This window comes from Salvelinus alpinus, chromosome 32 (assembly GCF_045679555.1).
Source record: "Salvelinus alpinus chromosome 32, SLU_Salpinus.1, whole genome shotgun sequence".
NCBI classification, from domain to species: Eukaryota; Metazoa; Chordata; class Actinopteri; order Salmoniformes; family Salmonidae; genus Salvelinus; species Salvelinus alpinus.
In genome coordinates, this window is record NC_092117.1 from 13,759,272 (window position 1) to 13,784,234 (window position 24,963).

Genomic DNA, 24,963 nt, shown 5'->3' on the forward strand with positions numbered 1-24,963 from the left:
AAAAATCTAAACCTGTAGCCTATTTATTCAAAACTCATTCTGATGATTCAGATTTGCAACAACAACATAGTCGTTGTAACTGTCACACGTTAGTCGTCGTAACAGAACTTAAAACATGGTTGTGATTCAAACTGTTGATGAATGCAAATAACTCCACAGTATAGCTAAATTGGTTAACATGTAAGAACATGACAGGTGAAAAATAGCTAGCCTACTGTATAACACGACCGTAGATGGTCTGGAATGGAATATGCCTCACTGAAAATAGCTCTAAGGAGTGAAGGTCTGTAAATGATGCATTTCTTTTCACTGTGCGTAGTCTGTAAGACAGGCATTTAGTGCAGTGGGAGGCCAGACAAGCTTATATTCAGACCTCTGACAATCACCATCTAAAAGCCTTAATGCACGTACTGTAGCCTACATATTACTAAATTGTGGCTTACTGCAAAATGTAGCAAGAACAGAAATGATATCTAAAAAATATACACACAATAAAAAAATATTGTCAGTTGAGAGAGTCAGTGTTGGCAATTTCCAGAGGAACTGGCAGCCATGTCCGAATAGCTGTTTTCATCTCAGGTTGGTTTTCTATCGGCAATTAGATTCCTGCTCCATTGTGAGGGCCAGCAACAGTGAGGACAGGGAAGGAATGCTAATGGCTATGTCATAGAGATGCAACTGGCTAATGCTCACTATCAATACAGCAATGCATTCCTCTTCTATTCAAAGAGGCGTTCTACACTGAAATCTCTATCATAAGAGAACTACAACATTAAAGCAGCCCCAAACAGTTCCCTCGAGGTATGGGCAAACTTTACAGATCCATTCGGAGGGCTTATTATTGTTTCTGTAAGGATTTGGAGAGCATATGGTTCAATCCAAAGGAAATCATCTTGGGGCTCCGGCTGTTTTCACTGCAAGGTCTGGCAGCACCTGTAAAAATATCTTACTAAACTGTTACCTGATGTCTGGAGTTAATGACCCATGACAGGAGAGGTTTCCCCAATAGACAATTCTCCCAGTCTGTGTCTCTCTGTGTTGCATCACCCTAAGGATGTGACATTAATGATACTCCATTTTATCTAGTACTCCTACAAAACAACTTAATTCTCAGAAAAATGACCAAGACACGGGGCCTCCCGGGTGGGGTCTAGGGCACTGCATCGCAGCGCTAGCTGCGCCACCAGAGACTCTGGGTTCGCGCCCAGGCTCTGTCGCAGCCGGCCGCGACCGGGAGGTCCGTGGGGCGATGCACAATTGGCCTAGCGTCGTCCTGGTTAGGGAGGGTTTGGCCGGTAGGGATATCCTTGACTCATCGCGCACCAGCGACTCCTGTGGCGGGCCGGGCGCAGTGCGCGCTAACCAAGGGAGCCAGGTGCACGGTGTTTCCTCCGACACATTGGTGCGGCTGGCTTCCGGGTTGGGGGCGCGCTGTGTTAAGAAGCAGTGCGGCTTGGTTGGGTTGTGTTTCGGAGGACGCATGGCTTTCGACCTTCGTCTCTCCCGAGCCCGTACGGGAGTTGTAGCGATGAGACAAGATAGTAATTACTAACAATTGGATACCACGAAAATTGGGGAGAAAAGGGGGCAAAATAAAAATATTTTATTTTAATTTTTTTAAATGACCAAGACACAGAAAGATTTGTGTTATTAAGCACATAATTGCTACATCTCAGTGTAGGGGCTAGTGTAACTGTTCTACCTAGTAGTCTAACCGACAAACATCTTTTTTTTTTACTATTACAGAATTTCACCTTTGACAGATTTTCTGATGTTAGAAAGTGTTGCAAAATTTCAACAGAAAATAGGGAAGAGGGAAAATGCAGATTTTGGTCGAAAGTCATGCATAAAACTGTAACATGTCGTATATAGAGTTTCCAGACATGTTTTCTCTATGGACAACTCCTAAGAACTATTGTTGATTGCCAGTTAAATATCAACAAGTTTAGCTATAAATTGAAAAATGACTCAAATCAACAAAAACCTGCAACCACACTGGCCTTCTACGGATAAGATTGGCCACAGCTGCTCTAAGATATATCATGAATTCAAAGTTCAAATAGGGCCCCTTAAAACTAGTGCATGAAACCATAGAAAAACCTGTCTGTTTTGTGAGGAACTGCAAGGTAAGGAGGTTGGCCCTGGTGCCTGACACACACAGGGAAAAGAGTTGACCTGTGTGTTTTATGGGTCAGAGGATCCTACAGATCTCAGGATGGCAGTCTAGCTGGTTCCTCAGCTAAATGAACCAGCTCCTCCTACCAGTGCTAACAAGAGCATTACAGTGACTGGGGCCATGACATGACGTCTGCCAATGAGGCATTGATGAGAGAGGGAGCAAACACTGTTTCTTCTGACCTTTAAGGACAGTCATTGGAATCCAGTTAGAAGCCTCCATGGCCCTTTATATCTCCATTTGAGACATGGAAATAACCAAACAATGCTCCTGCTCGACCTATCAACAGCCACAAAAGTTTCTTCATAATGAGTGCTAAAGAATCAATGTTTCAATGAAGGTACTATTCAATCCATACATATCTCTGAAGTGGAGAAGCCCTAGAATAGTTTAGAATCCTGAATTCTAATAGTCCAAATAAAATCACGTCCCAACAACACAAGATCATTTTCTGCCAACAATAAGTGAAGAAATAAACATTTATCCACCACAAAAAGAGCCATAGATTGAGTATCCTCTTTCCCCTCCTTCCCTACATCCTAGCAGAGTGGTCCTGCTGCCTGGAATGTTCTACATACATTCTGGCAGAAAGCAGAGGAGGGGCCATTCCTCTTCCATAAGTGACTGACAGGCCAAACAGACAGATTTATTTACATTTTTTAACTAGGTAAGTCAGTTAAGAACAAATTCTTATTTTCAATGACAGACTAGGAACAGTGGGGTTAACTGCCTTGTTCAGAACAACAGATTTTTACCTTGTCAGCTCAGGGATTCAATCTTGCAACCTTTCGGTTACTAGTCCAACGCTCTAATCACTAGGCTATCTGCCGCCCCAGATACAGGTAACTGCCAAAATAATGGAAACACTTGTGTAAATGAGGGATACAAAGTATATTGAAAGCAGGTGCTTCGACATAGGTGTGGTTCCTGAGTTAATTAAGCAATGGACATCCCATCATGCTTAGGATTATGTATAAAAATGCTGGGCAGGCCATTCTTTTCCCCATTATTTTGGCTACCATGGCTATGCCCCAAAAGGATGACAATGAAATAGAGGAGCAATAATTTGATAAACACCTTTTACACCTGGCTATCAGCAACCCTTCTGTTATGATTACGCCTAAATAAGACCTAAATAAGAACAGAAAGCAGCACCACGCATTCAATGTCTCCTGCATCACCTGCCAGGGAATATTCAATAAGACTCTGCTACAGAACAACCTGACCTGAGTGCACCTCCCCATGACTCCCTCAATCTATCTTGATCTCTTTCTCTCTCTCTCCTCCTGCTCCCAGCGACTGCATTGCAGCGTTAGCTTGGCTCACCTCATGGTGTGAATGCATTCTGGCTCCTTAGTGAAGGCGTAAGCGTAGCCGCTGGAAGTGGTGCCAAAGTCGACAGCAACCACCACGATGAACGAAGGTCCTGTGTGGGCATTCGAGTCCGTGTCATTTTGCTGAGGTGGGGAGGACAGAAAAGTGGAGTCAACAAACGGAGAACGTTTAAGGAGATGTGTTATTTATTCTGGATGGAAAAGCTGGTGGCTAGTTTAACGACTTAAAAAGACTGTGTGGTGAATCTCTCATACCAATCTCTCATTCCACAGTAATGGAGTTGTTTATACAGACTTCATACGGCTCTTATGGATCTATCTCCATGCAGAATATTCCATGGTGGGTTTCTTACCTGAATGTGTGAGGGTGACAGTGGGGTGATTCCAGGGTCACCCATGCTCTTTGCTGGAGAGGGAGTTGCCATTGCATCTGAGGAGACAGAAACAAGTAGATACAACATGAGTCAACTTAACTTAGCAACAACAAACAACAGAAAGCTTCATCAAAATCATCTGATTTAGGACATACATTATGTCCATTAGTACACTGCCAATCCCTGTTCCTCAACTATTCAAATAAATTGTGCAGCTGTGATCTTAGTTTTGATTCTTCAGTCGTCCTCTGATAATGCACTACAAAGAATGTTACCATTCTAACCTTTTGTTTGAAACTCCTGGCTATCTAACAACTCTTCTTTTAAGATAAAACGGCTGATGCACCTGCCTTTTAAACAGAATGGCATTTGAATTGAATGAAAGTGTGTCCATTTGCCACCACTTTCATTAGCTTCACTTAATAGTGCTTGTGAAAAGGCCCTTTGACAATGCACAATAATAGTGCTTCCTCTGTGTTTTTAAGTGGCTGGGGATGGTCTCAGTCTCAACGGGACATCGCGCTATCGGTCTGTTTTCCACATCGCTCGCCCTTTTCTCGCCCTTACAGAGTGACTGAGTGGTCCGAATCCCCACAATGTACTGCTTGGTAATTACTGTGTGGAATTACGGACCACCTGTGGATAGACTCCATCTTCTCCACCCCCTCCCCCATACCCCCTCCTTTAAATCCTAACCTTGAGTCATATTTTAAAGGGGCAATCTGTATTTGCTACATACATTTTTGTGATTTTTAAATGAATGATAATTACCCATTGATTCTTGGAGAATATAACTTATAAAGGCCGCATGACCTAACCCCATCAGAACCCAGAATATAAGCATGTTCAACTTAATTGTTTGTAACAAAAACAAAAAAAGCCTGAAAACATGGTTAAAACAATAATTTTGATATCATGCATGGTCAGTCCTTGTATCCATAGCTCTGTCTATGAATTTGATCGAGAGTGGTTACATTTCCCCAGCCCCATCCCTCAGCTGTTTGCCAAAAACAGTGGCAGGGTATACGCTTTGTTACTGTTTGTGGCTCTAGTGGTAAATGTGTTCCAGTGCAGTCTGTGTCGTTTATTATTAACCTGGCAGTATAAAATACTTCATGAGAAATGTCATTCAATTGTATTGAGTTCCATACAAGCAGTTGCAAAATGTCAATGCAGATGTTTTTTCTGACTAATTAGTGCAAGTTGATTTGGGCATCTGGGTGAGAATTTTCTATTTCTTTCTTTAGAATTTCCTTGAATAACCCAAGAAATCCTTAACTGTACGTAATACAGGTCAACCAGAAACTACAGTATTGTTGAAGTCGATCAATCACTCACAATCTCATTAAGGATATGGCAATATAAATGTAAGTCATTTACATAACTGGCAACAGCAAATACATCAATTCATTGAATTGTGTGGTGCCGTCGCACTTACAACACATATGTAGTGTTTTAACAATATACAGTATAATGATTTCCTTCAACATCCCCCACTATTGTGTTTAAATCCTATTGGTAATGTTGGACTCTGAAAAGGGGTCTATAAAGGTTTACTTTATGTGTATTCATCCTAAGGTGAGACATGGAAATAACCAAACAATGCTCCTGCTCGACCTATCAACAGCCACAAAAGTTTCTTCATAATGAGTGCTAAAGAATCAATGTTTCAATGAAGGTACTATTCAATCCATACATACATATCTCTGAAGTGGAGAAGCCCTAGAATAGTTTAGAATCCTGAATTCTAATAGTCCAAATAAAATCACGTCCCAACAACACAAGATCATTTTCTGCCAACAATAAGTGAAGAAATAAACATTTATCCACCACAAAAAGAGCCATAGATTGAGTATCCTCTTTCCCCTCCTTCCCTACATCCTAGCAGCTGCTGCCTGGAATGTTCTACACACATTCTGGCAGAAAGCAGAGGAGGCCATTTCTCTTCCATAAGTGACTGACAGGCCAAACAGACAGATACAGGTAACTGACAAAATAATGGAAACACTTGTGTAAATGAGGGATACAAAGTATATTGAAAGCAGGTGCTTCCACACGGGTGTGGTTCCTGAGTTTATTAAGCAATTAACATCCCATCATGCTTAGGGTTATGTATAAAAATACTGGGAAGGCCATTATGTTTTCCATTATTTTGGCTACCATGGCTATGCCCCAAAAGGATGACAATGCCCCCATCCATTGTAACTGGATGGTTTGATGAGCATGACAATGATGTAAACCATATGCCATGGCCGTCTCAGGCAACAGATCTCAACCCAATTGAACACTTATGGGAGATTCTGGAGCGGCGCCTGAGACAGCGTTTTCCAACACCATCAACAAAACACCAAATTAGGGAATTCCTAGTGGAAGAATAGTGTTGCATCCCTCCAATAGAGTTCCAGACACTTGTAGAATCTATGTCAAGGTGCATTGAAGCTGTTCTGGTGTCTGGTGTTTGTGGTGTCCCATGCCCTATTAAGACACTTTATGTTTGGGGCCTCCCGAGTTGCGCAGCAGTCTAAGGCACTGCATCGCAGTGCTAGAGACGTCACTATAGACCTCGGTTTTATCCTGGTCTGTATCACAACCGCCCGTGATCGGGAGTCCCATAGGGCGGCGCACAATTGGCCCAGCTTTGTCCGGTTTAGGGGAGGGTTTGGCCGGGGGAGCTTTACTTGGCTCATTGTGCTCTAGTGACTCCTTGTGGCGGGCCAATCGCCTGCAGGCTGACCTTGGTCGTCAGATGAACGGTGTTTCCTCTGATACATTGGAGCGGCTGACTTCTGGGTTAAGCGGGCGGGTTTTAAGAAGCGCGGTTTGGCGGGTCATGTTTTCGAAGGACGCATGACTCGACCTTCGCCACCCGTTGGGAACTTGCAGTGATGAGACAAGATTGAAAATGGAGAGAAAAAGTGGGTAAAATAAATAAACAAAAAATACACTTTATGTTGGTGTTTCCTTTATTTTGGAATTACCTTTATGTGTGCTGTGTCTATAAAGTCGAAAACATTTTCAGACTCCCCCGACTCCCAGAAAAGGATTGCAGCAGATGGCAAGATGTGGGAAAAAAATATTCAATTCATTGGTGCATTGCGATACAGAAACTATGTTGCTTGAGTGAGCACATGAGCTGGAGCTGAACTGAGTGGAAAGAGAGGCTTTCGTTTTTTGAACTTGGACTTTTTTCTCCTCTCTGCAGGAGAGGCTTTTACTTCCTGTTCTCGTCACATTCCTCTGTTTCCCCAGACGACTCTACATTTTTCAGACCCTCAGTGCAGATGTCAGACTGGGTGTTTACAGGAGAACTAGGCCCCAATTTATGACTGCGCAATGGAGGTTTTTCGATAACACATATGAGCAGCAAGAACTGGAATTTAAAACTCGATGTTAAAGTTCATTACAAGTTTATAGAAATAAATAATCTTAGGCACTAGCAATGTATTACCCTGTGTGAAAATCTGGTATTCTATAGGCAAAGGCAGAGTTTTGATATGTCAGATACAGCGACCACACTACCACACACTATCACACTAACAAGTTGTAAACTAATAGTAATTTGAATCCTTAAGACACAAATGGTTTGGATATATTAAAATAGAAAGCGAAAATGTACCGATTCATCTAAAAACGGGTTCTTTTCACCTCTAGAAAGAAGCCTGGGTACGTTGACAAGCTCATCTTTTTTCTAATGACATTGTTGTGTCTTCCAATGTGATTTTCATAGCCCACTCTCGGTGAGTGCCTGTGTGATGAAGGAAAAAAAGAGGCTAATAATCCAATCCAAGCGTTGAACCTCTGGTCCTGTGGCACGCTGAGAAATGAGGTCAGAGCCTCCTCTTGCCACCTCTGCCCCGATAGCTAGGCTCACACCGCCTCCTCAATAAGGCAAGTGTGAGGGGAAGGGAAGAAATGTCTGCACATAAAATGTCCTTCACATCTTCTCTGATTTTCTCGTCTTTTCATACTAAGATTACAGGGCCAGAAATGTCATTGCTGCTGGTATGAGAGAAAAAGAGAAAAGATGTATAAACACGACGGGCAAACACATTCCTTGTAATGCTGTTGCGGTTCAGCGACGCATGCAATCACCAAAAACTGGTCCTGTGAGTAAAGAGGCTAGAGGGATGACGGTTAGCACACGTTTTGATTCATAAAAGAAAACGCATCATCTAGTACCATCTGCCAGGTTTATCAAGTAGTGAGTTCACGGTTGGTGCATTACGTCTGTGTTGAACCCATCCTTCACAAGTCATGATCTAAAGACAAACATACTGTAATATGCCTTCATGAACGGCAGGAGTAGAGGACTCGATACCTCACAGTGCAAGGCCTGATTAACTTTGCGTTTTGCATCATACCGGCTGTATTTTTGTATTTTGAAAGTTATATATCTTGAAAACTTGACTGCTGACATGCAACACATTTGGGGACTATACCAACAATGGACTAATGAAACAAATACCAAAAGATAGTTTTTGGGTGGAGTTTTTCTTTAAGCTAGTTGAAATAGGTCACTGGAGCAATAAACCACATTTTCAAAACATTATTTACATTTAGCGCAAAAAGAAACACCAAAGTAACAACTATTGAGCAAGTGCATGTTAATACTATACCACAGTCCACACCGAGGCTAATTTAAAACTATATACAAGTGAGATTCTTGTCTCTTTGCATGTCTGATTAGATCTACTTGAATTCCGTTGCACAAGTTCCAGAGTAGATCTCAAGGTTGGCCTCATAGGCACTCAGACGTATTACTTCATCCTTAAATGACTACAATGATAGGACAGGTGCATGTGCATTGTGCATGTAATCAATTCAATACATAGTTGTATGTATGTTATAGTGGCATGTATAGAATCTGTAAACATCAGAGAATGTGTTGATGCTGACAGACAGGATCAACAGAGGTTCTCCGGAAAGTGGACACTGATTGGGCCAGCACGAACGAAGCAGAGCAGACACAATTTATGCCGCAATCAACAACACCTACAAAGGCAAAGAGATGCCCCATTACATTCACTGTCACAAAGATTCAGTGCCACACAAAACATCCCTTTCAAAGGGCTACATTCATGTAGATGAAGGGAAAATGAGACTGGGCGGCTCTCCTTTTGAGAGAATGTCCCACTTCTTCCCCCATCATGCCATGTGGCAGCTAGTACAGCAAGCAGTCAGAGGGAAATTGGGAGAAAGAGAGCGAGAGAGGGAGAAAGAGAGAGAGAGAGAGGGAGAAAGAGAGAGAGAGAGGGAGAAAGAGAGAGAGAGGCATCTTTCATCCTCCCTCCCTCTTTTCCAACTGCATCCAGCTGGCCAAGTGCCCAGACACACAGTGCAGGGCAGCAGCCTGACAACAGCTGTGGCCAACTGAGTTTCTAGCACCCTTCATAGTCTGCACACACACACTTGCATGCATATACACACACTTATGTCTAACTGATTCCAGACCTGCTTTTCAGGTGCCCTACTACAACTGCTTCTGTATAAGGCCTGATTTTCAAAAATAAACACAACTGTATGGATAGCGGTGGAAGGTAATTCGGCATGATGTTTCAGAGAAGATTTAGCCTATTTAGTGAGAAATGCAACTGGCTTCAAAATAATAATAATGACGTCATCATTTACACACTAAGTGGGTAAAAGTGGCTAAATGTACATAATTTGTCAATACAAATGCAATTCCAGTGTGATGTATATTAGGAAAATGTACATATTCTCCCTCCATGTCCTTCTACTGTATGTGTATTTATTATGGACCTCCATTAGTTCCTGCCAAGGCAGCAGCTACTCTTCCTGGGGGCAATGCAAATAGTCTGGGTAGCCATTCAACTAGATGTTGCAAGAAGTGCTGAGGAAGGTGCTGGTTCTAAACCTGCCTTGGACTCAGAAATCAATATATAGATCCATGTCTAGTGCAAACGATATCCCAGCAGTGTAGAATGTGCAGATCAGACAGAAATATACCACCTCCGCTGCACTGAGTGAAGCATGAACTGATTACCATAAAACACAACTAGGTTTAACTTGATCAGCATATCCTCACCTACTATAGATAGTGCTGTAGACATATATAATATAGGTCATAGGTTGTACTGGCATATGTTAAGTAATATAAACTCCATGGTATAAGGCTTCCAAAAGGGTTCTTCAGCTGTCCCCATAGAAGAACCCTTTTTGGTTCCAGGTAGAACCTTTTTTGTGAAAAGGGTTCTACATGGAACCCAAAAGTATTATACCTGGAACCAAAAATAGTTATTCAAAGGGTTCTCTTGTGGGGACAGCTGAAGAACCATTTTAGGTTCTAGATAGTGACTAGTCTTCTAAGAGTGTATGAGAGGAGTGAAAAACTAGGGAATATAACTGATGAGAAATTGAGGGGCTTCCAACCATGACTTCTATTGCATGTTTTCAATGATCAAGGTACAATGCAGACACCACATGGTTTCTCTGAGGAAGGATGAATGCCCTCTTGTGAGTGTGAGAGTCCTTCTGTGCTGGTGTCAGGTATCCTCCAAACAGAGCGGAGGAGACGGGGAGGTAGGGATATATGCTCAACTGTTGTATAATAAACATGTCCCGCTAGCGTCTCCCAGCCGGATCGTTTAGAGAGAAAAGGCCTCGTTCCAGATCAGTCTGGAGGTAAATCAGTGTGACATTTTGACAGCAGCGCAACATCTGCCTGAGGAGTTTCAAAGTACACAGCTCAGTGGCTATATACCTTGTGCTTTTGACTGGGCAACAGAGCAGGGGAGCGGCTGGGAAACCCAGATAGTATGCCAGTACAACCTATGACCTATGAATGACAAGATGGTGGGTACAGGGAAGCAAAAATAAACAAACAGATTTGTCAATTTGTCAAGGCTGGCTCAATGTATATGTACTTTTTGTCATTTTTGTCAAGTACATTTTCTTTTAAATTTGCCCAAATATACTTGATTTATGTGGGACAGTCTACTGCACCCCATAACACCCTATAACAGGGGTCGGCAAACCCCAAAGTTTTTAGTAAAAATAAATAAAGGAGTTTAATTTAGGAAAATGAATCGGTTCACAAGTATTCCCACGAATAAAAAAAGAGACGTGATTTTGTCTCAACGTAATCAAGGTATTCAATTATTGTTATTTTTTGGGGCTTAGTTGTGGTCAATTTGCAGTGTTCAAAATCATTATTATTATTATTATTATTATGTTCCAGGCCCCCGACCATCCGCTCCGACAACAATCGGCCTGCGGCTGAATCTAGCCGCCTACCCCTGCCCTATAGCTTCCCTCGGTTCTATTTCTATTCCACTATTCCCAACTATGTGAGTACATGTAGCTGTTCAAAATAACATGCAATGTTCAACATCACACATTCTGATAGATAACTGAGCTCAAACATGAGAATAGTGTCAAGGTCCATAGTGCCTGGTCTTACTACCACAACAACGATATGGAACAATGGTGAATGGCATTTGAAAGAAAGAAAGAGTGAGCCTTGTTTCCTACAAGGGCAGAGCATTTAGGTCATCCTAAGGAAATTCCGAAAAACCTCTCCAAACAATAGACTTTCTCCTTCTTCTTCTTCTCTCTCTCTCTACGCTGGAGACCCTTATAACAACAAAACCACGGCAAAATTCAATTTGACACAAAACAGATTCAAATAGCTGCCCATTATGTACATATTGCAGACACGTCAACACTGCACGTTCAAAAGCATCCTCTATCAAAAACATCAATTTGGCAAGCTCATGCTCAAGATATCAAACTTTACGTAATCATGACCCATCAGTGCTTTCATGCTTTCGTCAATTTCAGTGTCAAACTAAACAGCCAATGTGTTTTCGGATCCCCTCCCATGATTTTCTTGGCCCCAGATGCTCCGAAGGCAGAACTAAAGCTGAATAATTTAACACAGTAGAATATTCTAAGCTTCATTTTTACCAGAGCATATAATTCATTGTGGTTACACATAGCGATGGTGCATTGAGTTAAATCTGGCTGAGAATCTGCCCAGGTGTTTATTACAGTATTTCCACCAAGACACCATATATTCAACTGCTGTAAGTTTTTAGGTTGTCCTGCATTTTTGGTGCTTTTTGTTGTTTGAAGTAAGGTAGCGAAGAGCAACACCTTTATAAAGGTTCTGATGTAAATCTCTTAAAGGTCCCAAACACTATGAAAGGTGGATGCAGACATTGCCATGATCTGTTTCACCTGTCCTTGTGATTGTCTCCACCCCCCTCCAGGTGTCGCTTATTTTCCCCGGGGTATTTATCCCTGTGTTTCCTGTCTCTCTGTGCCAGTTCGTCTTGAATGTTTCAAGTCAACCAGCGTGTTTTTCCCGTGCTCCTGCTTTTTCTAGTCCTCACGGTTTTGACCCTTGCCTGTTTCTGGACTCTGTACCCGCCTGCCTGACCATTCTGCCTGCCTTGACCTCGAGCCTGCCTGCCACTCTGTACCTCCTGGACTATGAACTGATTTTGACCTTTTGCCTGTCCATGACCATTCTCTTGACTACCCTTGGGATACTAATAAATATCAAAGACTCAAACCATCTGCCTCCCGTGTCTGCATCTGGGTCTCGCCTTGTGCCCTTATAGCTATGGGATGTATACAACTGAGTATACCAAACATTAGGAACACCTTCCTGATATTGAGTTGCACCCCCCTTTTGCCCTCAGAATAGCCTCATTTTGTCGGGGAATGGACTCTACAAGGTGTCGAAAGCATTCCACAGGGATTCTGGCCTATGTTGACTCCAATGCTTCCCACAGTTGTGTCAAGTTGGATGGATGTCCTTTGAGTGGTGGACCATTCTAGATACACGCGGGAAACTGTTCAGCATGAAAAACCCAGCAGCGTTGCAGTTCTTCACACAAACCGGTGCACCTGGCACCTACTACCATACCCCGTTCAAAGGCACTTCAATCTTTTGTCTTGCCCGTTCAATCTCTGAATGGTACACATGCACAATCCATGTCTCAATTGTCTCAAGGCTCAAAAATCCTTCTTTAACCAATGTCCTCCCCTTCATCTACACTGATTGAAGTGGATTTAACACGTGACCTCAATAAGGGATCATAGCCTTCAACTGGATTCACCTGGTCAGTCTATGTCATGGAGCAGGTGTCGTTAATGTTTTGTATACTTAGCGTACATTGCTGTGGGATGTGGAAGAGCTTGTATCTGACAGCATTGGGATGGGAGTGAGAGATGTGACAAAACCAAGACCAAGAGAATACACAAATACAGTCAGTGTTTATATACTTGGGATTCCATTGAAACATATGAAACCAGTTACCGCTTCATTGGACATCAAACAGGTGTGTGCTTCAGTAGGCTTTGGTTTCTAACATTGAACTGGTTAGAGTACAAAGACTATAGCCTTCTGTGGAGTAAATTGAGTTTGATGGAGGAGAGCGACAAAGACACATACAGAAAAAAAGTTTACAGTAATTTCATGAAGGGCCTCTTGGGTAATCGAAAAGATGTCATACTGCTGATGTCTAACGGCTGTTTAAGTCTTACTCTACAATCCAATGTCTTGTGAAAAGCGCCTCCCTCATACTTCTCAACAGAATGGGTGCCTCCTCTTGAGGGTAAACACAGCCAATATCTTAGTCATGACGTAATGCTGATCATAGGACTCCTGGTACCTTGCCAGTTTATTTGCATCGCAATTCACATTTTCAACCTTGATTTTGGTAAAGAGGAATATCACTTGCTGAGAGGGTGAATTCTCTCAAAGTACACGTTCCATGATAAAATACTAGAGCTTATCAGGGATATTGGTCAACTATCCAATTGGGTGGCACTTTACATGAAGTTGCTCTCATACCTGTGTAGTAACACTGTAATTACACTAGTATGCTCCTTATTCCACTTGTGTGAGCAATTTCTCGTGTAAAACGTAACAACCATGTTATTACTGTAGTAATTACAGCATTATTACACTGGTATGAGACCAATGTGTTCTCCAAAAGGGTCACATATAGAATAGCTATTCAACATATCTATTTCCATGCAACAAAAATGTGATCATAATGTGATCAATGTCACCCATTGTCACCTAGTCACGACATTAATTAACGTTTCGATAGAGAGGACACACCTGTGTTGTGGTGGGCTCTCTGGTGTGTGTCTCGTCTAGGAGTGGCGATTGGATTTTTCTGACCGTAAGGGCTCGCCACAGTGATTTCACAGCTCCGTTTGCGTCGCGTTCCAAAAATTCAGCCGTACAAAAGTAGGTAGAACTACGTAGAGCTACGCAAAAGAAGCTCCATCGGATCTGTTGCGTAGACTGTGTGGAGCCCTTTAGGGCCTCTGAAAGACAACTTCCTGCCTGACCCTGGCTCATCAGGTTCAGCCCCCCTACCACTTTGTCTCAAGAACTCCCAGTTATTGGGTTGACCTCAAACAGAAATGCTAATGGCTGAGGCCTTAAATCACCTCTGACTGCAGCCTTACCCCCTCCCCTGGTCTGAACTCCTTTCCCAGCCACCAACCCCTAACACCCCATCCATTTCACAAATAGATGCCAACGATGGCTGCAAGTGAGGCAATTTGCTTCAATACATTTAAGTAAATTAAAAGGGCAATAGTATACTAGAGCTCAAGGGTCTCGTACAGAGGCTGTACATGTTTAATATAATAACCGCTTTATCACTGTGGTAGATGAACTTCTGTTGTGACACTACTGGTGTTGTGCTGTAAGAATGCCCCGCTTACTTCAGCAAGAAGCCAATAATGTGTTGGTTGCTATGGGAACCTACGGGAACCTCGTGTGTTATGTGTGAGTGAGTGCAATGACATGACAGCACACCTGTGGTGCAATTTGTCTGCTCATGGTGTGCTGCTCATGACTGCTCATGGTGTGCTGAGTCACATTGAGGTATTGTAATACATTGTAAAGTCCTTTTTCAATGCTCGTCACTGTCCACCTATTCGTTGGCCAGCTGGTTTATGAGCTGGATGACATTGTAGTGAGTCATACATCACTATCTTATGGTAAAAGGTCTCCTTAACGCAAGGCATTTCAATGTCACCTCTGAACTGTCGTCTGACCTGACCTCATCACATTTACACTCTTCTGTTCATTGATACTCAAAATAGGTTCCTTGCATGCATGGTATGTGCAATGCTGACACTATTCTTTGAAAACACCCTACAACTGTTCCATCCTCTCATTGATGATTGCTGTGGAGGAATCACACATTGGTTGGCTGGAGCCACGTGTGGGAGCGTACATAAGTACTTGTAGAACAGCTGGACAGAACACACAGAAAATAGCCCAGTGATGAGCTCCACCAGAGGAAAACCAGAGGAAAACTGGCCTTAGCAACAGGGCTAAAAGTTGTCTATCACAGTGAATCTGATTGAATTCCTAGGTCATAGTATACTCAATCTAGAGAATCCACCCACAGCAAAACACTTGGTCTGATTGAAGAGCTTTCAGATGGAAACGAACTAGCTTGTGATAGATTATTTGTATATGTCACATTCTGTTTTAATGCCTTGTTGCATCAAGCTGTCGCCAATGCTATCTACAAAGGCAATACAGGATTCATCTGTGTTTTTGGAATCTGCAATCATATTAATATCACAAACTAAATAAATCTCTTGAGTATGACTCCGCTGAGCTCTCCCTCTCTCTCTGCTTTAAATGTGTAGAACATGTGTGGCTGTCCCTCAGGGAACACAAAGCTCTCCATTAGTGCAGTCATTGGGTGTTCCCACTTGGCTAAAGCCAATTCAAAATATTTGAAAAATGTGTTTTGATTTTGCTCTTTAAATGTGCATTGCAAGTTATGATAGTGACGTCGGGAATAAGAAGTAATGATAATTTGAAACAAGTCATTGCAGTTTTGGGTGTGTCTACTAGCTCAATCAGAGGGGTTTTTACATGCCATATGTCATCTCTGGGATTTGTATCAGCACACTAAGAGGTACTTGAGGCATTGAGCGGCGCTAATAATCAGCTCTCATGATGAGATGGTCCCTGTAGCTAAGGTAACCAGCTGAGTGCAAAATCAATTAATGTCAATTTGTTACCTTCACACATTATACTGCACACAATTAAAGAACCTAATAAACTCAGCAAAAAAATAAACGTCCTCTCACTGTCAACTGCGTTTATTTTCAGCAACTTAACATGTGTAAATATTTGTATGAACATAACAAGATTTAACAATTGAGACATAAACTGAACAAGTTCCAAACATGTGACTAACAGAAATTGAATAATGTGGCCCTGAACAAAAGGGGGGGTCAAAATCAAAACTAACAGTCAGTATCTGGTGTGGCCACCAGCTGCATTAAGTACTGCAGTGCATCTCCACCTCATGGACTGCACCAGATTTGCCAGTTCTTGCTGTGAGATGTTACCCCACTCATCCAACAAGGCACCTGCAAGTTCCCGGACATTTCTGGGGGGAATGACCCCAGCCCTCACCCTATGATCCAACAGGTCCCAGACGCGCTCAATGGGATTGAGATCCGGGCTCTTCGCTGGCCATGGCAGAACACTGACATTCCTGTCTTGCAAGAAATCACACACAGAACGAGCAGTATGGCTGGTGGCATTGTCATGCTGGAGGGTCATGTCAGGATGAGCCTGCAGGAAGGGTACCACATGAGGGAGGAGACTGTCTTCCCTGTAACGCACAGCGTGAGATTGCCTGCAATGACAAGCTCAGTCCGATGATGTGTTGACACACCGCCCCAGACCATGACGGACCCTCCACCTCCAAATCGATCCCGCTCCAGAGTACAGGCCTCGGTGTAACGCTCATTCCTTCGACAATAAACGCTAATCTGACCATCACCCCTGGTGAGACAAAACCGCGACTCGTCAGTGAAGAGCACTTTTTGTCAGTCCTGTCTGGTCAAGCGACGGTGGGTTTGTGCCCAGACGTTGTTGCCGGGGATGTCTGGTGAGGACCTGCCTTACAACAGGCCTACAAGCCCTCAGTCCAGCCTCTCTCAGCCTATTGCGGACAGTCTGAGCACTGATGGAGGGATTGCGCGTTCCTGGTGTAACTCGGGCAGTTGTTGTTGCCATCCTGTACCTGTCCCGCAGGTGTGATGTTCGGATGTACCGATCCTGTGCAGGTGTTGTTACACGTGGTCTGCCACTGCGAGGACGATCAGCTGTCCGTCCTGTCTCCCTCCCTGTAGCGCTGTTTTAGGCGTCTCACAGTACGGACAATTTATTGCCCTGTCCACATCTGCAGTCCTCATGCCTCCTTGCAGCATGCCTAAGGCACGTTCACGCAGATAAGCAGGGACCCTGGGCATCTTTCTTTTGGTGTTTTTCAGAGTCAGTAGAAAGGCCTCTTTAGTGTCCTAAGTTTTCATAACTGTGACCTTAATTGCCTACTGTCTGTAAGCTGTTAGTGTCTTAACGACCGTTCCACAGGTGCATGTTCATTAATTGTTTATGGTTCATTGAACCAAGCATGGGAAACTGTGTTTAAACCCTTTACAAAGAAGATCTGTGAAGTTATTTGGATTTTTACGAATTATCTTTGAAAGACAGGGTCCTGAAAAGGGGACATTTAGTTTATTAGTTTATTAGTCAAACACTGCATATCAATAATCTTAAAAAGACAACATTACTTCTCTGACTGTGACCCTGAATAGTATGGGGACTCCATTGTCCCGTTCTTCTGCGAAGCTCAAATGTACATACTGATCGATTCCACAGTGACTGTGACCTCTATATCAGTTATTCTTAAGGTAGCTATCCCCCTTTCCCATTCCCAAATATGATTGGTGTGTGCTGTACAGACTGAGCAGCAGACCATGCTGGGCCAGGGGCCACCCATACTCTCCCCCATATTCCTCTTCTTCAGGGGGAGTCCGGATAAACCAGGGTAGACTGAGAGCAGACATGGAGAGAGATCAGGCCACGTCCCACTGCGTCTGCCTCATCCCAATAATGCAGCTGAGCTCACGAAAGTAAGTGCCGTTAGTGCACATCCCCACCCACCATTTCACAAGGTCACGAGTGCCTGGCAGGAGAGCTTAGGATTGGCAGCACTGCTCAAATAGTGCAGTGCCTTGTACACACAAAATGCAGTCTGTTCAAAACTTTTGAAACACCTTGTCACAACCTATTAAATGATTCTCAATCAAATACTTGCATATATGTTGATATTGAGTTTCATTCCAAAACGCTAAATATCAATTTTCAGAAATGTTGGTAAATTAGCTTTTATTGTTTAAAGAAATGATGAGCGATTGGTGCTTTTACTATCGAATCATGGCATGGCATTGTTCAATGACACATGTATTTGTTTAAAATCTATCACTTAATGGTTTCATTTCCAAGAGACAAACAGCCTAATCATGCTATTTTTGCTAAATGCTATACAGTGCATTGGGAAAGTATTCAGACCCCTTCCCTTTTTCCACATTTTGTTACGTAACAGCCTTGTTCTAAAATGTATGAAATAAATGTAGTTTCTCATCAATCTACACACAATAACCCATAATGACAAAGCAAAAACTGGTTTTTAGAAATGTTTGCAAATGTATTAAAAATAAACAGAAATAACTTATTTACATAGGTATTCAGACCCTTTGCTATGAGACTCGAAATTGTGCTCAGGTGCGTCCTGTTTCCATTGATCATTCTTGAGATGTTTCTACAACTTCATTGGAGTCCACCTGTGGTAAATTCAATTGATTGGACATGATTTGGAAAGGCACACACCTGTCTATATAAAGGTCCCACAGTTAACAGTGCATGTCAGAGTAAAAACCAAGCCATGAAGTCGAAGGAATTGTCCGTAGAGCTCAGAGACAGGATTGTGTCGAAGCACAGATCTGGGGAAGGGTACCAAAAAAATTCTGCAGCATTGAAGGTCCCCAACAACACAGTGGCCTCCATCATTCTTAAATGGAAGAAGTTTGGAACCACCAAGACTCTTCCTAGAGCTGGTCGCCCGGCCAAACTGAGCAATCGGGGGAGAAGGGCCTTGGTCAGGGAGGTGACCAGGAACCCGATGGTCCCTCTGACAGAGCTCCAGAGTTCCTCTGTGGAGATGGGAGAACCTTCAAGAAGGAAAACCATCTGCAGCACTCTACCAATCAGGCCTTTATGGTAGAGTGGCCAGATGGAAGCCACTCATCAGTAAAAAGGCACATGACAGCCCGCTTGGAGTTTGCCAAAAGGCACCTAAAGGACTCTAAGACCATGACAAACAAGATTCTCTGGTCTGATGAAACCAAGATTGAACTCTTTGGCCTGAATGCCAAGTGTCACATCTGGAGGAAACCTGGCCCATTCCTATGCTGAAGCATGGTGGTTGCAGCATCATGATGTGGGGATGTTTTTCAGCGGCAGTGACTGGCAGATTGGTCAGGATCGATGGAAAGATGAACGGAGCAAAGTACAGAGAGATCCTTGATGAAAACCTGCTCCAGAGAGCTCAGGACCTCAAACTGGGGCGAAGGTTCATCTTCCAACAGGAAAACAACCCTAAGCACACAGCCAAGACAATCCAGGAATGGCTTCGGGACAAGTCTTTGAATGTCCTTGAGTGATCCAGCCAGAGTCCGGACTTGAACCCGATCGAACATCTCTGGAGAGACCTGAAAATAGCTGTGCAACAACGCTCCCCATCCAACCTGACAGAGCTTGAGAGGATCTGCAGAGAAGAATGTGAGAAACTTCCCTAATACAGGTGTGCCAAGCTTGTAGCATCATACCCAAGAAGAGTCAAGGCTGTAATCGCTGCCAACGGTGCTTCAACAAAGTACTGATTAAAGGGTACTTATCTAAATGTGTACTTATCTAAATGTGATATTTCTATTAAAAATATATATATACTTTTTTATAAATAAATGTACAAATGATACATTTGTGACATCAATATATATATATTTTATGATTCAATACAGTAATATGAGATCTGTATGTAAAACATTTACATTTTACATTTTAGTAATTTAGCAGATGCTCTTATCTAGAGCGAGACTTACAATGTGGATTCATCTTAAGATTGCTAGGTGAGACAAGCACATATCACAGTCAAATATACATGATACCAACATTCCATTCCAACTAAACAATGGATGTATAGCGTTTAAAAAATATATATATATATTTTCATACACATCTAAAATCTATGAATAAAAAAATCTGAGAACAGTAATATTTTTACACACACATGAAGGTAAGCATTTTTTTTTAAAGAATAAACACAAATGTGAAAAATTGGTATATAGGCCTATTTTTTATAAATATAAACTCTTCATAAATTATCTGGATCAACAATGAAGACCATAAAAATAATACATGGGTAGGCCTAATTCATAACACTGTGTAACAAAACTATCGCTAAAACTTTCTCTCTAACCAGCTCTGAACACCAGAATGTATGTTAATATTATTACTGTATAATTTCACCCTGATGATGTCAAAAGAGCTAACAAGCTGCATTCATCGTCATTGTATGACATCAGTCCCCCAGGAAAGGGCTCAATCGGTGAACGAGCCTTTGTGTGCGCGCATCCTGGCTGCCCACAAAATGAACAAAGGTCTCTTTATCAGCAACTTCAATGTGTCACCGTGGGAATGTGAAAAACAAGCATGGATTGGGATTTGATCCGAAATCCAAAGGTTTTTCTGATGGCTGAGTTTCTTTATTTTTCCTTTATTTAACTAAGCAAGTCAGTTATGAACAAATTCTTATTTTCAATGACAGCCTAGGAACAGTAGTGTAGTGTCCATGACAGTAGTGTCCATGACAGCCTAGGAACTTGCCTTGTTCAGATTTTTACCTTGTCAGCTCAGGGATTTGATCTAGCAACCTTTCAGTTACTAGTCCAATGCTCTAACCACTAGGCTACCTGCCCCCCCAGAGTAGGCTACATGTTTTGTGGAACATATGAGCCAAACAAAGTTAAGCCATTCGATAAACTTTCACAACACCCAACCCCAAAGGTAGGACAGGCAAATGGTCAAGCCTCAAGTTCATTGTGAAAACACCGTAATTAACATATTAACAACTGGGTGTCAACAAATAACAAGCATGCGCAACATCCTGTGATGAAGTGTGATAATTAGGACATGACAGACCCCTCTGTTCACTTTGACTTCTCAATGAGCAATCACAATCACAAGAAGGACAACAGACTTTCACTTTTGGATTTCAAGCACATCCAGCCAAAAGTATATAGGGCCTACTGTACACAATTATTCTCCCCTCTAATTTTACATCATATAGGAGTGGTGTCAGATGATTTAGCCTACTTGCTGCATTCAAAACAACTGTGAACTCGGAAATCAGAGATTTCCAACTCCAGTGCGTTCATGACAACTTGGAATTCAGAAAAACGTTATCCGACTGGAAAAACTCGTTTTGAACAGTCATCAAACTCGGAATTCCATGTCCTAAACTCGAGCATCTTTCTAGAGCTCTGTCTTTCCGACCTGAAGATCACTGACGTCATGATTTGACCTCGTTTTCTTCCCGAGTTCCCAGTTGTCTTGAAAGCACCATTTGTCCTGCAGAGGAACCGATATGACATAAAAGTAAATAGTCCTAGTCCTAAATGACATGTTAGACATGAAAACCTCGAAGAAAACGTTCAATAAGTAAAACAACATGAAAACTTGAGCACTGGTTGAGATTGAAGACAATTGAAATGCAGTAATTTATCCGCCCATTACGCAGATAGTGTCCATAATAGAGGAACCAACCATTCCTATCGCTGCATTTATCAGCGCACTCAGACTATATAGCGATTACTTCTAATCAGACGTTTTAACCACATTGCTGCGAATGCGACACCTGGGGGGGTGGTGGGGCACGCAGACTTTTGCTGCATTGTGTCAAGCCTCCGGTGGGATTGACCATGTGACCAAACTCTGCTCAGTTATGGAGGACCAAACTATAGGCTACTGGGCGGGTATTTATAGTTTTTCTGCCCAATGCAAAAGGGCGTTAGTATGTGTGCCCATTTTCTGGGACTACAGGAGAAATGTTCTGCAGAGTAATATTATGATTCTAATAATTAAATGTATTGCTGTCGAGGTGGGTTCTCAGAGGTAGGCTGTTTCCTTCACGTTGCGGCAAAGCTCTCTTGAAGCTGCATGAACACGACTATAGCCTATATCCTATGCTTTCCAAGAATATTCATTATAAACCTTTGTATAAATTGCAATTTCTCATAAATATAACAAGAGCGAATACCTCTATACCACCACCATCACGTAACCCGGACGACTATTGCACAAATCAAACGTGAAAACGGAAAAGGAGTCTCCTGGCAAGGTCTCAAATAGGCTCCGAATGCGCACTGAATGAGCGCACCTATAGAGTGTAGCCTTGATGCTGCATAATAGCGTGAGGCCTCTGAAGAATACTTCAGGATCACAAGAGGGTTAGAAAGAAGCTTTTTACCTGCTATTATGTTGTCTGTTGCCGATTCTTTCTCAGTCATCATGCCCAGCTGTTTTATCGTTCCTTGAGTCTCCCCTAAACAGTTACACATGCAGTTTGTCCTTGTTTACTTGCCAGTCTGAATCATTAGATTGATGAAAAAAAGCTAAATTATCTCACTCGGATTATCCCCCTTAAACCTGCTTTCTTTCTCTTCAGTTCTTTTAACTGGAAAATAGGACTTGCTATGGATGGCGCGCTAAAAAGCCCATTTAAAGGATGCACAGCGGGGTTGACCCATTCAGCTGAAAGACTGTCGTCGAGTTTGGCCGATCTACACCTCCAAAGAAATGAGGTCTGCTACCCAGGCTGCTACTTTCCGATCCTTAGGTAGCCCTCTGTCCCGCCCCTCCCGTCAGCTCGCACGGCTGTTCTGGCAAGGAATGTCTCCCAATAATCCAGAGCTAAAAGTCGACAGTAGGGGCTGCAAGGATGCAGCACTAGCTAGCCTATACCTCATCATCTATATTTCTGCTGTCCTGCAGTTGCACATTTTCATTAGTCATCTCCTCATTATGCAAATAAGAACCCCTCCCAAATCTATGAAATGGTTTTCAGGTTAGCCTACCTCTCATGTTTTTCTTTTTGCCTACAACATCAATAAACTTGTACTGCATCTTTCAAGCTTGGTAAAATGCACTATGCTTGTGGGTTTGTAGTAGGCTACATTCATGAGGACCCTTGATGACAAACACTTTGAGTTCAATACAAAATTAGATGGTCAAGGCTGGACTCTTTAGAATTTTTTGGGGGGAGCAATTATGTATGTGCAAAAAACATGTAGAGTACCAGTCAAACGTTTGGACACACCTACTCATTCCAGGGTTTTTCTTTATTTGAGCTATTTTCTACATTGTGGAATAATAGTGAAGACATCAAAACTATGAAATAACACATATGGAATCATGTAGTAAGCAAAAAAGTGTTAAACAAATCTAAATATATTTTAGATTTTAGATTCTTCTTCAAAGTAGCTACCCTTGGTCTTGATGATAGCTTTGCACACTCTTGGCATTCTCTCAACCAGATTCATGAGGAATGCTTTTCCAACAGTCTTGATGGAGTTCCCATATGCGGAGCACTTGTTGCCTCCTTTTCCTTCACTCTGCGGTCCAACTCATCCCAAACCATCTCAATTGGGTTGAGCTCGGGTAATTGTGGAAGCCAGGTCATCTGATGCAGCACTCCATCACTCTCCTTCTTGGTCAAATAGCCCTTACACAGCCTGGAGGTGTGTTTTGGTCATTGTCCTGTTGAAAAACAAATGATAGTCCCACTAAGCGCAAACCAGATGGGATGGGGTCTACGATAGCAGAATGCTATCGTAGCCATGCTGGTTAAATGTGCCTTGAATTCTAAATAAATCACAGACAGTGTCACCAGCAAAGCAGCCCCACACCATCACACCTGCTTCTCCATGCTTTACGGTGGCAACCACACATGCGGAGATCATCCGTTCACCTACTCTGCGTCTCACAAAGTCAAGGCGGTTGGAATCCAAAATCTCAAACTTGGACGTATCTGACCAAAGGACAGATTTCCACAGGTCTAATGTCCATTGCTAGTGTTTCCTGGCCCAAGTTAGTATCTTCTTTTTATTGGTGTCCTTTAGTAGTGGTTTCTTTGCAGCAATTCGACCATGAAGGCCTGATTCACGCAGTCTCCTCTGAACAGTTGATGTTGAGATGTGTCTGTTACTTGAAGCATTAATTTGGGCTGAAATCTGAGGTGCAGTTAATTCTAACGACCTTATCCTCTGCAGCAGAGGTAACTCTGGGTCTTTCTTTCCTGTGGCGGTCCTCATGGGAGCCAGTTTCATCATAGAGCTTGATGTTTTTTGCGACTGCACTATGGACTTGGTCTTTTACCAAATAGAGCTTTCTTCTGTATAGCACAACCGAATGCCCAAATGCATTAAGAGGGAAAGAAATGTCACAAAATTACTTTTAACAAGGCACAACTGTTAATTGAAAGGCTTTCCAGGGGACTACCTCACGCAGGTTGAGAGAATGCCAAGAGTGTGCAAAGCTGTCATCAAGGCAAAGGGTGGCTACTTTGAAGAATCTCAAATATGAAATATATTTTAATTTGTTAAAAATACATGATTCCATGTGTTATTTCACAGTTTTGATGTCTTCACTATTATTCTACAATGTAGAAAATAGTAAAATAAAGAAAACCCTTGAATGAGTAGGTGTGTCCAAATGTTTGAAAGATACTTTATATACAAAAGTATGTGGACACCCCTTCAAATTAGTAGTTGCTGACAGCTGTATAAAATCGAGCATATACCCATGCAATCTCCATAGACAAACATTGACAGTAGAATGGCCTTTGCTGAAGAGCTCAGTGACTTTCAACATGTCACCATCATAAATCAAATCAAATGTATTTATAAAGCCCTTCTTACATCAGCTGATATATCAAAGTGCTGTACAGAAACCCAGCCTAAAACCCCAAACAGCAAGCAATGCAGGTGTAGAAGCACGGTGGCTAGGAAAAACTCCCTAGAAAGGCCAAAACCTAGGAAGAAACCTAGAGAGGAACCAGGCTATGAGGGGTGGCCAGTCCTCTTCTGGCTGTGCCAGGTGGAGATAACAGAACATGGCCAAGATGTTCAAATGTTCATAAATGTATATTTT

At 42.4% G+C, this 24,963-nt stretch overlaps 1 protein-coding gene across 2 annotated transcripts in view; it reads right to left on the reverse strand.

The window, feature by feature from the left end:
* Positions 1 to 22,789, reverse strand: part of LOC139562321 (heat shock 70 kDa protein 12A-like) — a 47,421-nt gene extending 24,632 nt beyond the window's left edge. Inside the window, exons 1-3 of one of the 2 annotated variants that reach the window (XM_071379929.1) lie at positions 22,283 to 22,789; positions 3,864 to 3,940; positions 3,503 to 3,633 (exon numbers count right to left, since the gene is read on the reverse strand). In XM_071379929.1, coding sequence (XP_071236030.1) covers positions 3,503 to 3,633; positions 3,864 to 3,940; positions 22,283 to 22,373 — 299 coding nt within the window. In that variant the 5' untranslated portion in view covers positions 22,374 to 22,789. The remainder of the gene's footprint in view (positions 1 to 3,502; positions 3,634 to 3,863; positions 3,941 to 22,282) is intronic. The other variant, XM_071379928.1, reaches the window with a different exon arrangement.
* Between the last annotated feature and the right edge of the window lie 2,174 nt (positions 22,790 to 24,963).